The 11,750-nt window shown below is 43.1% G+C and overlaps 1 protein-coding gene across 5 annotated transcripts in view; it reads left to right on the plus strand.

Moving 5' to 3' along the window:
- RAD54L2 (RAD54 like 2) overlaps positions 1-11,285 on the plus strand; it is a 193,061-nt gene extending 181,776 nt beyond the window's left edge. For 4 of the 5 annotated variants that reach the window (XM_074283364.1, XM_074283363.1, XM_074283365.1 and 1 more), the window contains 8 exons: positions 1,544-1,643; positions 2,778-2,983; positions 3,466-3,641; positions 4,539-4,735; positions 8,032-8,228; positions 8,675-8,764; positions 9,540-9,629; positions 10,185-11,285. In XM_074283364.1, coding sequence (XP_074139465.1) covers positions 1,544-1,643; positions 2,778-2,983; positions 3,466-3,641; positions 4,539-4,735; positions 8,032-8,228; positions 8,675-8,764; positions 9,540-9,629; positions 10,185-11,173 — 2,045 coding nt within the window. In that variant the 3' untranslated portion in view covers positions 11,174-11,285. The remainder of the gene's footprint in view (positions 1-1,543; positions 1,644-2,777; positions 2,984-3,465; positions 3,642-4,538; positions 4,736-8,031; positions 8,229-8,674; positions 8,765-9,539; positions 9,630-10,184) is intronic. The other variant, XM_074283366.1, reaches the window with a different exon arrangement.
- Positions 11,286-11,750: the final 465 nt, after the last annotated feature.

Raw genomic sequence — 11,750 nt, forward strand, 5'->3', positions numbered from 1 at the left:
TATTACATGAGAGATATAGACAAGGACTACTCTAGGGGGTAGGGATCACTGGGCAGCATTCAGAGAAGCCTTCATGGAAGAGGGCGAAATACATTGGATTATGAAAGATTAGAGGGAGTAGGTAGGTAGGCAAAGAGTAGAGTTTGAGTTCAATGGAAATAGCCTTAGACTTGAGTCCAAAAATCTGAATTCAAGTTTCCCTTCTGCCAGTACCTGTATTAGCTTAGGGAGAAGTCTTTTAAGCTCTCTGAACCTCAGTCTTTTAGCTGTAAAATGGAATCTAATCAGATAGTTGCTAAGGTCCTTTCCCTGCTCTAAGCCTATTAGTCTATGAAAAGAGATTATCTGAAGCAGGAAAAATAGTATGAACAAGTGAGGAAATTACTATTTCTTCCTTTCCTTCTTCCTTTTCTCTCCCCCTTTTCCCCCATCTTATTCAGCCTAAATGTACAGATACTTCTTATAGGCCAATCCCACTACTGATCAACATTTCACCTCCATTTCTGACCTTAGGCAGGCTGGTGTCTCTTACCACTCTCCAGCTCCCAGGGGCTTAGCATATTGATGCATGAACCTCGTCGCTCAGAACTGCTGAGCTCAAGAGATCACCAACCTCAGTTTCCCCAGTAACTTGGATTATAAGGGTGTACCAGCAAACCCAGTAAATTTCTTTTGGGAAAAAAATAGAGAAAAAAAAGCATGAAAGAAAGGTTAGAACTAAATTATGGAGAACCTTGGATGCTAAAGTAGGGCTCTTCACTTTTTAGAAGTATCTTCTTGCACATCTATGTTCTAATATTTTATTGGTCTGTGATTAATTTTCCCTCCCATAATGTCCTGCACCAATGTCATGATATGTAATTGCATAGAGCTTCCTAGTTCTGGAGCTGGTAATTTACCAGCCCCGGTCAACATTCTTTTATCCATTTTACTAAGAGAAAAGATTAATGTGACACTTGAGCCAATTAATTAGAGCCCATCACCCTCTGGATCCCAGTCTATTTTACTAGAATCAGCACCAAAGTATGACTCTTGACTGACTGCCATGTAATTCTGGCTTATACTGATTTCCCTTCCTTTTCTTGGATGCCTTGAACCTACAGCTTTGTGTCAAGTACTTTGTGCCAACTTTTAACATGTCCTTCACTTGACCACATGCTGCTCTTTTTTTTTCTTTTTTTTTTTTTTTTTTAACTTGGAGACTGCCTGTCCACTGTATGTTCAGGAAGCCAGTGGGAATGGGTGCCTTGACATTAGGGTTGAGAATAGGAACCTTCCATTGAGTACCTTTGGGTCTTGGGGGCACTGCATTTTTTTTCTTGGCTAGGTGAGTTCTATGCTGAACATTATTTTCTTGTTAGCTTTTCACTCTTAAGATTCTTAAAAACATAGAAAAATTTTCTCTTGTCTCTTCCTATTGAGTGTATCTATCTGTCCATTAACGAGATAATACCTGAAATTCTGCTGGATGGGAAAGATTTTAGTATAGTCTCTGTGTATTTATGATAGCTCGGTATCAAAGTCCTTGCCATTTCCTTCCCAGGACTAGATGGTAGCACCTCGGCTTCTGAAAGGGAGCGTCTTATCAACCAATTTAATGATCCCAACAACAGCTCCGTCTGGCTCTTCCTTCTTTCTACAAGGTGAGTAGGGTCTTGGGGTGTGGCAGTTGAAGGGAATTTAGCAGGGGATAGAACCTTTTTTGAACTCTCTTCTGAAACACTTCTGCTTGAAAGGGTCACCATTAGGGCATCTATTAAATATCTGTCTCAGCTATTTTGGTCCTCAGTTCAAGAAAAGAACATAAAGAGGATATCATCTTGTTGGAGAGTCAAGAAAGAAGGTGCTGTACAGATTATGGCGGAGGGAGAGAACAGTTGTTTGTAATGATGCCCTTTTCATGAGAGGTCTAATGGAAGTATCTAGTTTCTTAAATTCCAGAGGAAACTTCTTGAGAATGGCCATACCTGCTTCCCCTACCTTACACCAGCAAATGAGATAATGGATAGAAAAGTGTTTTTAAAAGACTGCTAGAATAAGTAGTGGTATGTTATTCCATATACCCACACTCAAAGACTGTCTTTGGCCATTACAAAGGGGGGGAAATGTCTGGGGTGTTCAAGAGGACTGGCACTCTTGGTGTGGGGCTTCCCAAGTCACCTGACTCGCATTTGTGGCTCCAAGAAGTTTACATGGGCAGTGACCACACCTTGGCAAACCATCTCAGCAAACCAGCTAAACCAGGGTAAGCTACAAGCCTCAGACCCGTTGGTGATTTATGGGAATGTCTGCCCTGGCACGGGAAGACTTCCCTCCGAGGAGTGGGTGAATGAGAAGAGTTTGTTCTGGTGACCATGAAGATGGCTGAAGCGGGTGTTGTGGAATTCTTAGACCATAGGTAGGCCTCCGCAGCCATGGCCTCGACATTTGTTCTGCCGCGAGGCACTGACAGTTTTGTCCAACTCTGCTCCACTGACACCCAATTTATGCATATCACATCCCCTGTGATGTCACTGGTTCTCTTTGAAAATGAAGGACCAAAAACACTTGAGGATTAGAGAACAGTCCAGATTCTGGTAACATGCTGACAGTGGTTTTTCCTGAGGTGCAGCAGAGAACTAGGATGTTATGGCACGTGAGTGCCACAGGACAAGAGTAGTTAATGCTGTTTTAAGGGCTATTAGTGGCAAAAACAATATGAAAACTGATGTGCAAATTTCCTTTATAAGTGAATATTCTGTAGATGAGTCTGGTGCTTGTTGACTTGTATTTTTAAGAGCTGGATGCTTGGGTGTGAATCTAATTGGTGCCAACCGAGTTGTGGTGTTTGATGCCTCCTGGAACCCTTGTCACGATGCTCAGGCAGTGTGCCGGGTGTACCGCTATGGGCAGAAGAAGCCTTGTCATATCTACCGCCTGGTGTCTGACTACACACTGGAGAAGAAAATCTATGACCGGCAGATTTCCAAGCAGGGCATGTCAGGTGGGTCCCCTCCCAGCTGTACCATATGAATACCAAGAGCATGATACCCATGAACTAGAGGATGCAAGGAAGTCAAAGGTAGGGGGAAGGGAAAGGAGGATATGGGAATTTTGGCTTTGAACTTTGAAAGTCTACAGTCTTTTTTACACCAATACTATCTTCTCGGCCTTAAAGCCCTTTTGTGCAGGGCTTTGATTTTAATTTGTTGAATTATTGATGGTGAACTATTCAATTGATGCCATACTGGCATGTGAGTTTCTCTTCAGCTTCTTTCCTCAGACTTAGGATTCCCTATAATCTTGGTCCTAAATAGTACCTCCTTTTACTCTTCTAGTCTTCTAGTGTAGAATATTCTTGAATTGATGCCATTTAAAAAAAAAAATAATTTTTTTTTTTTTTTTACTTCAGCTCTTTGATTTTGCATTTGTAATCAATTTATTAGCTTGCTTCCCTGACACACTTTATGTCATTTCCCTTTTCAGATCGGGTGGTGGATGATTTAAATCCAGTACTAAACTTTACTCGGAGGGAGGTAGAGAACCTATTGCATTTTGTGGAAGAGGAGCCAGACCCTGCCCAGCTGTCACTGAACATGAATAAAATCAAGGACTCTGTCTTACAGCTTGCCTGTCTCAAATACCCTCACCTCATCACCAAGGTGTGTATGAACTCCTCTGAAAGGATATATAAAAAAAGAACACTCCTTGAGGAGTGGATATGCTCATTCTAAATTTCTGCCTCTATTGCCCAAGGCAGTCTGCTTCATCAGACAATGATCAAACATTGACTTTTATATAAGACACTGTGTTGGCATCAGGGTGGCAAAGAGGATACATAGACCCTCCTTTCTCGGGAACTTGTGATTTAATCCTGCTTTTTCCAGTGGTGGTGGTGGTAGTTTGTGTAGAAAGCAAAAATGGGACTCCCTCTATAACATTTTTCTTCTTTCCCCGTCTGCCCTGTATCCCAGGAGTATGGGTCATAGTGGCAGAAAGTATCCATTTTTTTCTTACTCAGAATTGCCATGGGTAGGAGAAAACAGAACTTCATTTCTATTTTGAAGTAGTTTTTCATTTATACTTTTGAAAGACAGACCCAGCTGCTTAAAAACATTTTGTTATTTTTTGTTTTTATATCTTCATTTCTAAAGATATATCTTCCTTGTTTCTTGTCCCACAGGCCTAGGGGGAAAAAAACAAACCCTCAAAAAAAAAAAAAATGGCCATCACAGAATTGATGCATGTGTAGTGAATGTGTCATAATCTTAGTCCTTTGCCTCTGCCAAGGCAGAAAGATTTTTCTCCTTTTCTCTGTGACTAAACTTGATTGTTATGCATTGTTTCAGTGTTTTGTTCTTTCCATTCACATTTTAATCTTGGGGAGAGGTGAGGAAAGGGGAGAAGGATTCCTGGTACTTTCTTCATCATGCATTAGTTCATAAGTCTTCCCTTTGCATCACTCCTAATACAATAAGCTACATTACACTGTGGGGAACTTGTGTGCTCTTTGGGGGTCAGTTGTGTAGGAAGAAGTGTGTAAACCTCCCTTTCTGCAGGAGCCTTTCCAGCATGAATCGCTGCTCCTGGATCGCAAGGAGCACAAGTTGACCAAGGCAGAGAAAAAAGCTGCAAAAAAAAGCTATGAAGAGGAGAAGCGGGCATCTGTCCCTTACACGCGTCCATCCTATGCTCAGTATTATCCTGCCAGCGACCAGAGCCTGACCAGTATCCCTGCCTTCAGCCAGAGAAACTGGTAAGTCTCCTAATCTAAGAGGCTTCCAGGAGCTACCACCATGATTTAATATATTCTTTCTTTGAACCTTAAGACAAAACAACTTTTAAGATTACACTTTTCATTGTTAGAATACTGTGTATATTTAGCAGAATTGTTCAAGCAGTTTGTGCTTATGTTATTGCAAAGGGAAGAAGGGTGGGGCTTCTTGAATTTCTGGTCTCTAGGTCCCAAGAAATGAAGTTATGTGCTTTCCTCAAAGTTTTTTTTGACATGAGCTGAAACTGGAACTCCTTTCTTTTCATATGTGCTTATTATTATTACCTTATTACCCTGATGTAACATCACTGATATAATTTGCCTTCTCAGTGGCAATTTGCCTAAATGAGTCCAAATCTTTCAAGAGCTATGCTGGGAAGCTGGTTATTGGATATAAGAGTTTCTATCTGAGCACAGTATACAGACTTACTTGGGCATAACACCTAGAACTGTTCAAACATCTGTTGATAAGGTTCTTTATAATATAGTTATGTTTTCTTTTCTCATTTTCAGACAATAATGTGGTTCCCAACTTTCACCTTCCTATTCAGTAACCAGATCTACTGCCCATTTTTGCAGTTTGGTATATTACATTGATGCATATTCAGGATAGTGACTTTCTCCTTATCCATGGGCTCAGGAATTTTACTGATTTCGTACATTTTTGTTGCTATTTTCAAAGTTTCTTACATGAAAAATGTCAAATTTTTAAGAGAAAGTAACTGGAGCCACGTTCATTATATCTTTGTAGAATAATTTGGGACTTAAAAATAAATTGTTAATTTTAATATATTTTGTGTTTTCCATTTTTTCTAAGTGGATGACTATCTTATAATATTAAGGTTTTTCAGAAAGTGTACATTGATGTATTTTTCTCTTTACTTTGGCTCATATATTTTTATGCCCATTAAGTGTTTTGAAACGAATAATTAAGTATCTAGAAGCATAAACATTAATTTATCATTTCTTTGTGCTTTGGCTCATATATTTTATGCCCATTATTTAGAAATGAGTAATTCTTAAGTATCTAAAGCATAAATTGTTTGCGTTTTCACCTTTGTGCTTGAAATAGGTAAATAGTAATATATTGTGTAACCAAAATGAGAGGCTAAAAGCTGCATCCATTCAAAAAATGTTTGGGATTCTGCTTTCTTTTTTAGTGCTTATTTCAGTTTGTAGTTTTATTTTACAGGAGAAGTGATCACAGGGTTGAGAGATGGGAAGGGACCATAATGAACATCAATCTACAAAACTGAGGGCCAAAGAAAGGACATAACTTGCTCCCCATAAGTGAGAATTCATCCTACACCCTGTGACTCTTAAGTATAGGCTTTTCCCATTCCAATGCCAGGTTGCTTTCCATGGGACACAAATATGTCTTTAGTTTCTCATATCTGTTCATTTTTTAAAACATTGTGAAGGAGAGATGGTCAAAATTGTGTGATTGTAGTAATAGCTGATATTGAGCTAGCACTATGTGCCCAGCACCTTGAAGCTAAGTACTTTGATCCTCACCATAATCCTTGAAGAGAGCTATTATCCCCATTTGGAAAATTGGAAAACTGAGACAGAGGTTGACTTGCCCAGGATGACATAGCTACTTAAGCTGAGACCAGATTTGAATGGGACTCCTCCTTCCTGACTCCAGGCTGGATGCTCAAAACACAGGCTGGCCATAGGATCAAAGATCCAGAGCTAAAAGGATCTCGAGACCCTCTGTGCCAATCCCCTCACCTTAATGATTAAATGACAAATTACACAAGCAGATGCTCTTTGGCCACTATTGCTGAGCTTCAGTCACTGAGACAGGAGGTTGGTGATTATGGGCAGAGGTTCTCCTTTAGCACTGGTACCAATATTTACGCTACAGCACAACCAGCAGTAACTATATAAGGCCAGTGTCTGGAACATGTATATAACTTTTAATACCTATATTCTCTTAATTGCTCACCTGTCTGTGTTTGGTAATGGAAAAACAGTTTTGATAAGCTCTACTGAATCAGTCCAGTAATTTATCCTGTCTAGTGTTTCGTGTTTGAGCATGGTGAGCATATAGTACTCCCATATAGTTTGTGGAAACAAATTTTCCATTTGTTAAATATTCAAGAAGTTAGATATATTTTTTTCAACTTCATCTTTATTGTAATTAGGTGATTTCCAGAGTTCTAGCTCTTGATATTCTATAATTTTCAACTTAGTAATTATTACTACCTGCTACATAGGTAGGTAGAACTCAACCATCAAAACACCTTGACCCAGAAAAGAGAACCTATAAAAATAATTTTTCACATTCTCTTACAGTAATATTACATGGATATTAGTTAGTGGAGAAATATCTATTTCCACTCAGCATTTGAGGCTAACATCTCCCCTTGCCCCCCAAAATCATTTCTAGAACATCTAGTTCTTAGTGCTTAAATTGATTCTGAAAGTTTCTTTCTCTTTCTCTTTTCCCTTTCTACTCCCTCTTTTCCTGTGTTCTACCCCTCTTTCCTTTTCCCTTTTGGATTGGCCAGGCACTGCAAGTCCCTCCTAATGATTGTGAGCTCTGGGATATGGCTGGTAACTGAATTGGTACTATGTTGAAAAGTGTCCTCAGTTGTTCAATATATGTGATGAAAAACCTGCCATTAACCTGGTCTCTTGATCTAATCCTGCTGCAGGGAGGGAGGGGTAGCAGGTAGATATGAAGAAGTTGGTGTGATGGAGGGGTGGGGACAGATGAAAAAAATGTCCTACTTGGGACAATTATGCCCCTGTCACAAAGGAGAGAGGGGCTAGGAAGTAGTTTTCTTTTGCTTGTTAGATGTTACTGAAGACTGAAAAAATCCCTGTGGATGGGTAAACTGGAAGATATTAGTACTGTTTTTTTTCTTCCTTTCCTAATTTCTGTGTCAGAGGGAGTATGTCCCTAGCCAGGTACCGAACGATCAGCAGCTCAGAGAATAGCAAAGCACTTTGTATTTATGTAATAATTTGTAGTTTTCAAAGTGCTTTTACACATTAATTCCATTTAATGATCATAATACTTCTGTGAAGTAAGGATTATTTTTTGCTGAGGAGCCTGAAGTTTCAAATAGGCCAAATGAATTAAGGCCCCAAAGCAAGAGCCAGGCATAGACTCATGTCTTCTGGTTCTTAATCTGTTTTCATTATCAAAGGTTGTCCCTCCAAGTAAGTTAGAGCATCCTATTTAGAAGGGACTCTTGAAACCCAGCCAAGCAAGAGTAAGACCAGCCTTTCATGTTGACTACCTCTGGGTCTTCATCTTCTCTCAGGAGGCCAAGCCTGAAAGGCGATGACAAGCCTGTGGCCAGTGTCCGCCCCGTGCAGTCCACCCCCATCCCCATGATGCCCCGGCATGTCCCATTGGGCAGCGCCGTATCCGCCTCCGCATCCAACCCAGCAGTTAACTTCCCCATCAACTACTTACAGCGTGCAGGGGTCCTTGTGCAGAAGATTGTTACTACTACAGGTCAGTGGTTCGGGCACAATCCCAGGAATGCCCTTTTCGCTTGGCTCATGTTTTCCTTCCATGGGTATTAAGTACTTACTATGTATTCAGTCCTTTGTTGAGTCTTACAAAGGATGTAAGAAAACCGACTTCATCCTTCACTCACTCCCCACTTTTGAGACTCACTATGCACATTTATGAAATGAAAAATACAAGCTGGTACATAATTATTTGTGTGGTATAAAGTACTGGTTGAATTTAGAAAATACTAAAAAATTCTGAAATGGGGTCAGTCAAGATACATAGCCTTCTTGGGAGTAATGGGTTTTGAGATCGCCTTGGTGTAAGATTCCTCTATGGCAGTGATCATCTTCCCTCAAGAAGAAAAAAATTAGCTTTCCCAACCATCAATATGAATTAGTCTAGATATATAACTTTATAACCTCAGGTATTGGTTTATCTACCAGATATTGTCATTCCTGGAACAAACAGCTCCACAGATGTGCAGGCAAGAATCAGCGCTGGGGAGAGCATTCATATCATCCGTGGGACAAAGGGTGAGAGCCTAGGGTCTGGGTAGACCAGCTGCCTCTGGTGCTAATGCCATTCCCAAGTTAGGGGAGGATGTGGGGAATTGAGTAAATAGGATGGGCTAAAGGAAATCAAACAATTTTGGATATGAAAAGTTTGAATAAGATTGTAGTCTGTAGTCTGGGTTTGGAGAATATTTCAGACAAGGCCCATCAGGTCACCTTGATCAACTCCAATGAGTTCCCAGAGTTCTAGCAAGGAAATTTTCATTTCTTGCTGAACCTAGTGGGGGAAACACATGGGTCTCCAAAATGAGTCTCATGGCACAGCACAAAGGGCAGTGCATTATCCATTTTGTAGAGCTTTCTGGAGAGTTCAGCCTGAGTCCTGAAAACTAAAAAAGCAAATGGAGCACAGACCTCTCTCGCTGGCAGGGAGGGGAGGATTGAGAAGTGGGTGATGGCGGTAAAACAGCATTAGGGATAGGGTCTGGAGTTGTGATGAATGTGGGGAACTCCAATAATGACTTCCCCATACCCCCTCACCAAGCCAGTCAAGGTGAGACCTGGACTTTGTCTTAATGCTGCAGAGTTTTAGTGGCTTGGCCCATTTTCTATTTCGGCACACCCTTGCCCCCAACACCCTGTCCCCGGTGTGTTGTACTGACAAGAATTTAAAGTTTAGGAACATGCTATTAAGTATGTGGTCCTACTATGGTCCTGGCACTGTTAACTACTTCACAAACATCTTATGTCATAGATACATCATGGCAGTTTTATCTAGTCTTCTTGTCCATTTCAGGGACATATATCCGGACCAGTGATGGGAGGATTTTTGCCATCAGGACAACTGGAAAACCAAAGGCTGATGATCGCCGGACAGCTGCCTCAGGTGCCTGTGTGACCCTCTTACTCTTAACTATTGGACTAAGTCACATTCTGACCGTTCTTTTCTCTTCATTCCCAAAGAGAAATAAGCCTGGTCAGAATGAATCTAACTGGGGCAGGTAGGGGGCGCGCAGTGGATAGAGCACCAGCCCTGAAGTCAGGAGGACCCAAGTTCAAGTCTGGGCTCAGACACTTAACACTTCTTATCTGTGTGACCCTGGGCAAGTCACTTAACCCCAGCCTCAGGGGGAAAAAATTGAATCTAACTTAGCCCCAGGGTTCAGGTATAGTGGCTTCTGCCCTAGAAGTAGGGCCTGTGATGCCTTGCACTCAGTATGTATGAGGATACTCAATATGTATGGAAGACTTTTAGAAGATTTTTGAGACCAGGTAGCAGAGATTAATGAAGAGATTATTGATCTTAGATTTAGAGCCACCCCCACTGCAAATTGGCCCTTTCCCTCGAGTCCAGGGTAGGTGTGATCCTTGTGCCCGAGCACTTCGAGTGCACTCAGTTTCTCTGTATCCTCTCTAATTCCTGGATATGTTTTGCTCTCAGGATCCCAGGGTCCATCTCTAGAGTCCACAAGCAATGGCAGACATAGTGCCTCATCGCCCAAACCCCCCAACACAGAGGAGCTGGCCAGACCTATTTCCCCCGACAGCCCTGAGATCATCAGTGAATTGCAGCAGTATGCAGAGGCTGCAGCTGCTCGAGAGACTCATCACATCTCACCTAGCACCAACCCCGTCTCCTCCGGTCCCCCAACCCGGTCTACAGACAGTAACGCAGTCCCTGGGACGGCTCGAGGGCCTGAGCCTCGCTTAGGGAGCCATTGCTTGGCCCTCTCCCTCCCGGCCACCAGCCAGCCCAGTGATGGGCACCCAGTACTGGACTTACGGGGCAACAAGCGCAAGTCGGCCTCACCATCTGCCACAGAGGAGCCAGCCCGCCGGCCGCCCAAAAAGTGCCAGCTGCCAGCCCCCGTGCAGCCGTATGAACACGGGTACCCAGTTTCCAGTGGATTTGCCATGCCACCAGTCTCTTTAAACCACAACCTTACCCATCCCTTCACCCCCCAGGCGGGGAACTCTTTCTACATGGGTACTGGCTCCTCCTATTACCAGCTGCCCAATCTGCTGGCAGACTCCCCGCTGGTATTCCCAGTGACTACTGACCCCCTCCTGCCAGCTGGCCCAGTCAGCTCTTCTTCTGCTGCTACCTCAGCCACTGCCAGTGTCCCCTCCTTCATGCTAAACCCCTCTGTGACGGGGATGCTGCCTAGCTACTCGCTCCCCTTCACACAGTCTCTCCTGCCCGAGCCCAGGATGTTTGCACCCTTTCCCTCCACCATTCTGCCCAGCAGCCTTGCCCGGGGCATGTCCGTCTACCCAGGCTATATGTCGCCCCACTCGGGGTACCCAGCGGGCAGTCTCCTACGGTCCCAGGTGCCTCATTTTGACTCCCACGAAGTCTCAGAGGTGGGGTGCAGCTCCAATGAAGACGAGGACAAGGACGATGATGTGATAGAAATCACAGGGAAATAGCTAGGGAATCCCTCTTCACCTCACTCTGGCCCCCCCAATGGGCTTCCCATTGGGATTGAAAGGCAAAGTCTGGGGCTCTGAAGATAGGGCCCATAAAGGGAGAAGGCAGACAGGGGCTGTCTGTCATTAAATATCAGGGGTTCTGTGCTGTTTAGCAAGGAAGGAGAAAATCCATACTGCTACAGTGGAGGGAGTTTGAGGACTGGGGACCAGAGATAGAACATCCTGCCTTTCTCCCTGTCTCTCCAACCTGTGCTGTCTGCCTGACTGAATGGAGAGTCCATGTGAAGATTGGTTCTTCTGGCTTATGTCTGGAGGCTTCCATCCAGTTTCTGGCTTTTGGGAGCCCTCTCAAGAGAGCTGCCTTACTGGGTGATTTAGCTTGGTCTGGGGAGGGCAAGAGGGTGGGTGGGTGGAGAACAAAAGCAAAAGGGACAGAGAGTAGACTGAGATCCCCATGTGAAATAGGGTCATTTCTTAGGGATGGAGCAGGAATTCAGCCAGATGGGGTGTGTGTGTGTGTGTGTGTGTGTGTGTGTGAGAGAGAGAGAGAGAGAGGGGAGAGAGAGACAGACAG

The sequence above is a fragment of the Sminthopsis crassicaudata genome, chromosome 1, assembly GCF_048593235.1.
Source record: "Sminthopsis crassicaudata isolate SCR6 chromosome 1, ASM4859323v1, whole genome shotgun sequence".
Classification (NCBI taxonomy): domain Eukaryota; kingdom Metazoa; phylum Chordata; class Mammalia; order Dasyuromorphia; family Dasyuridae; genus Sminthopsis; species Sminthopsis crassicaudata.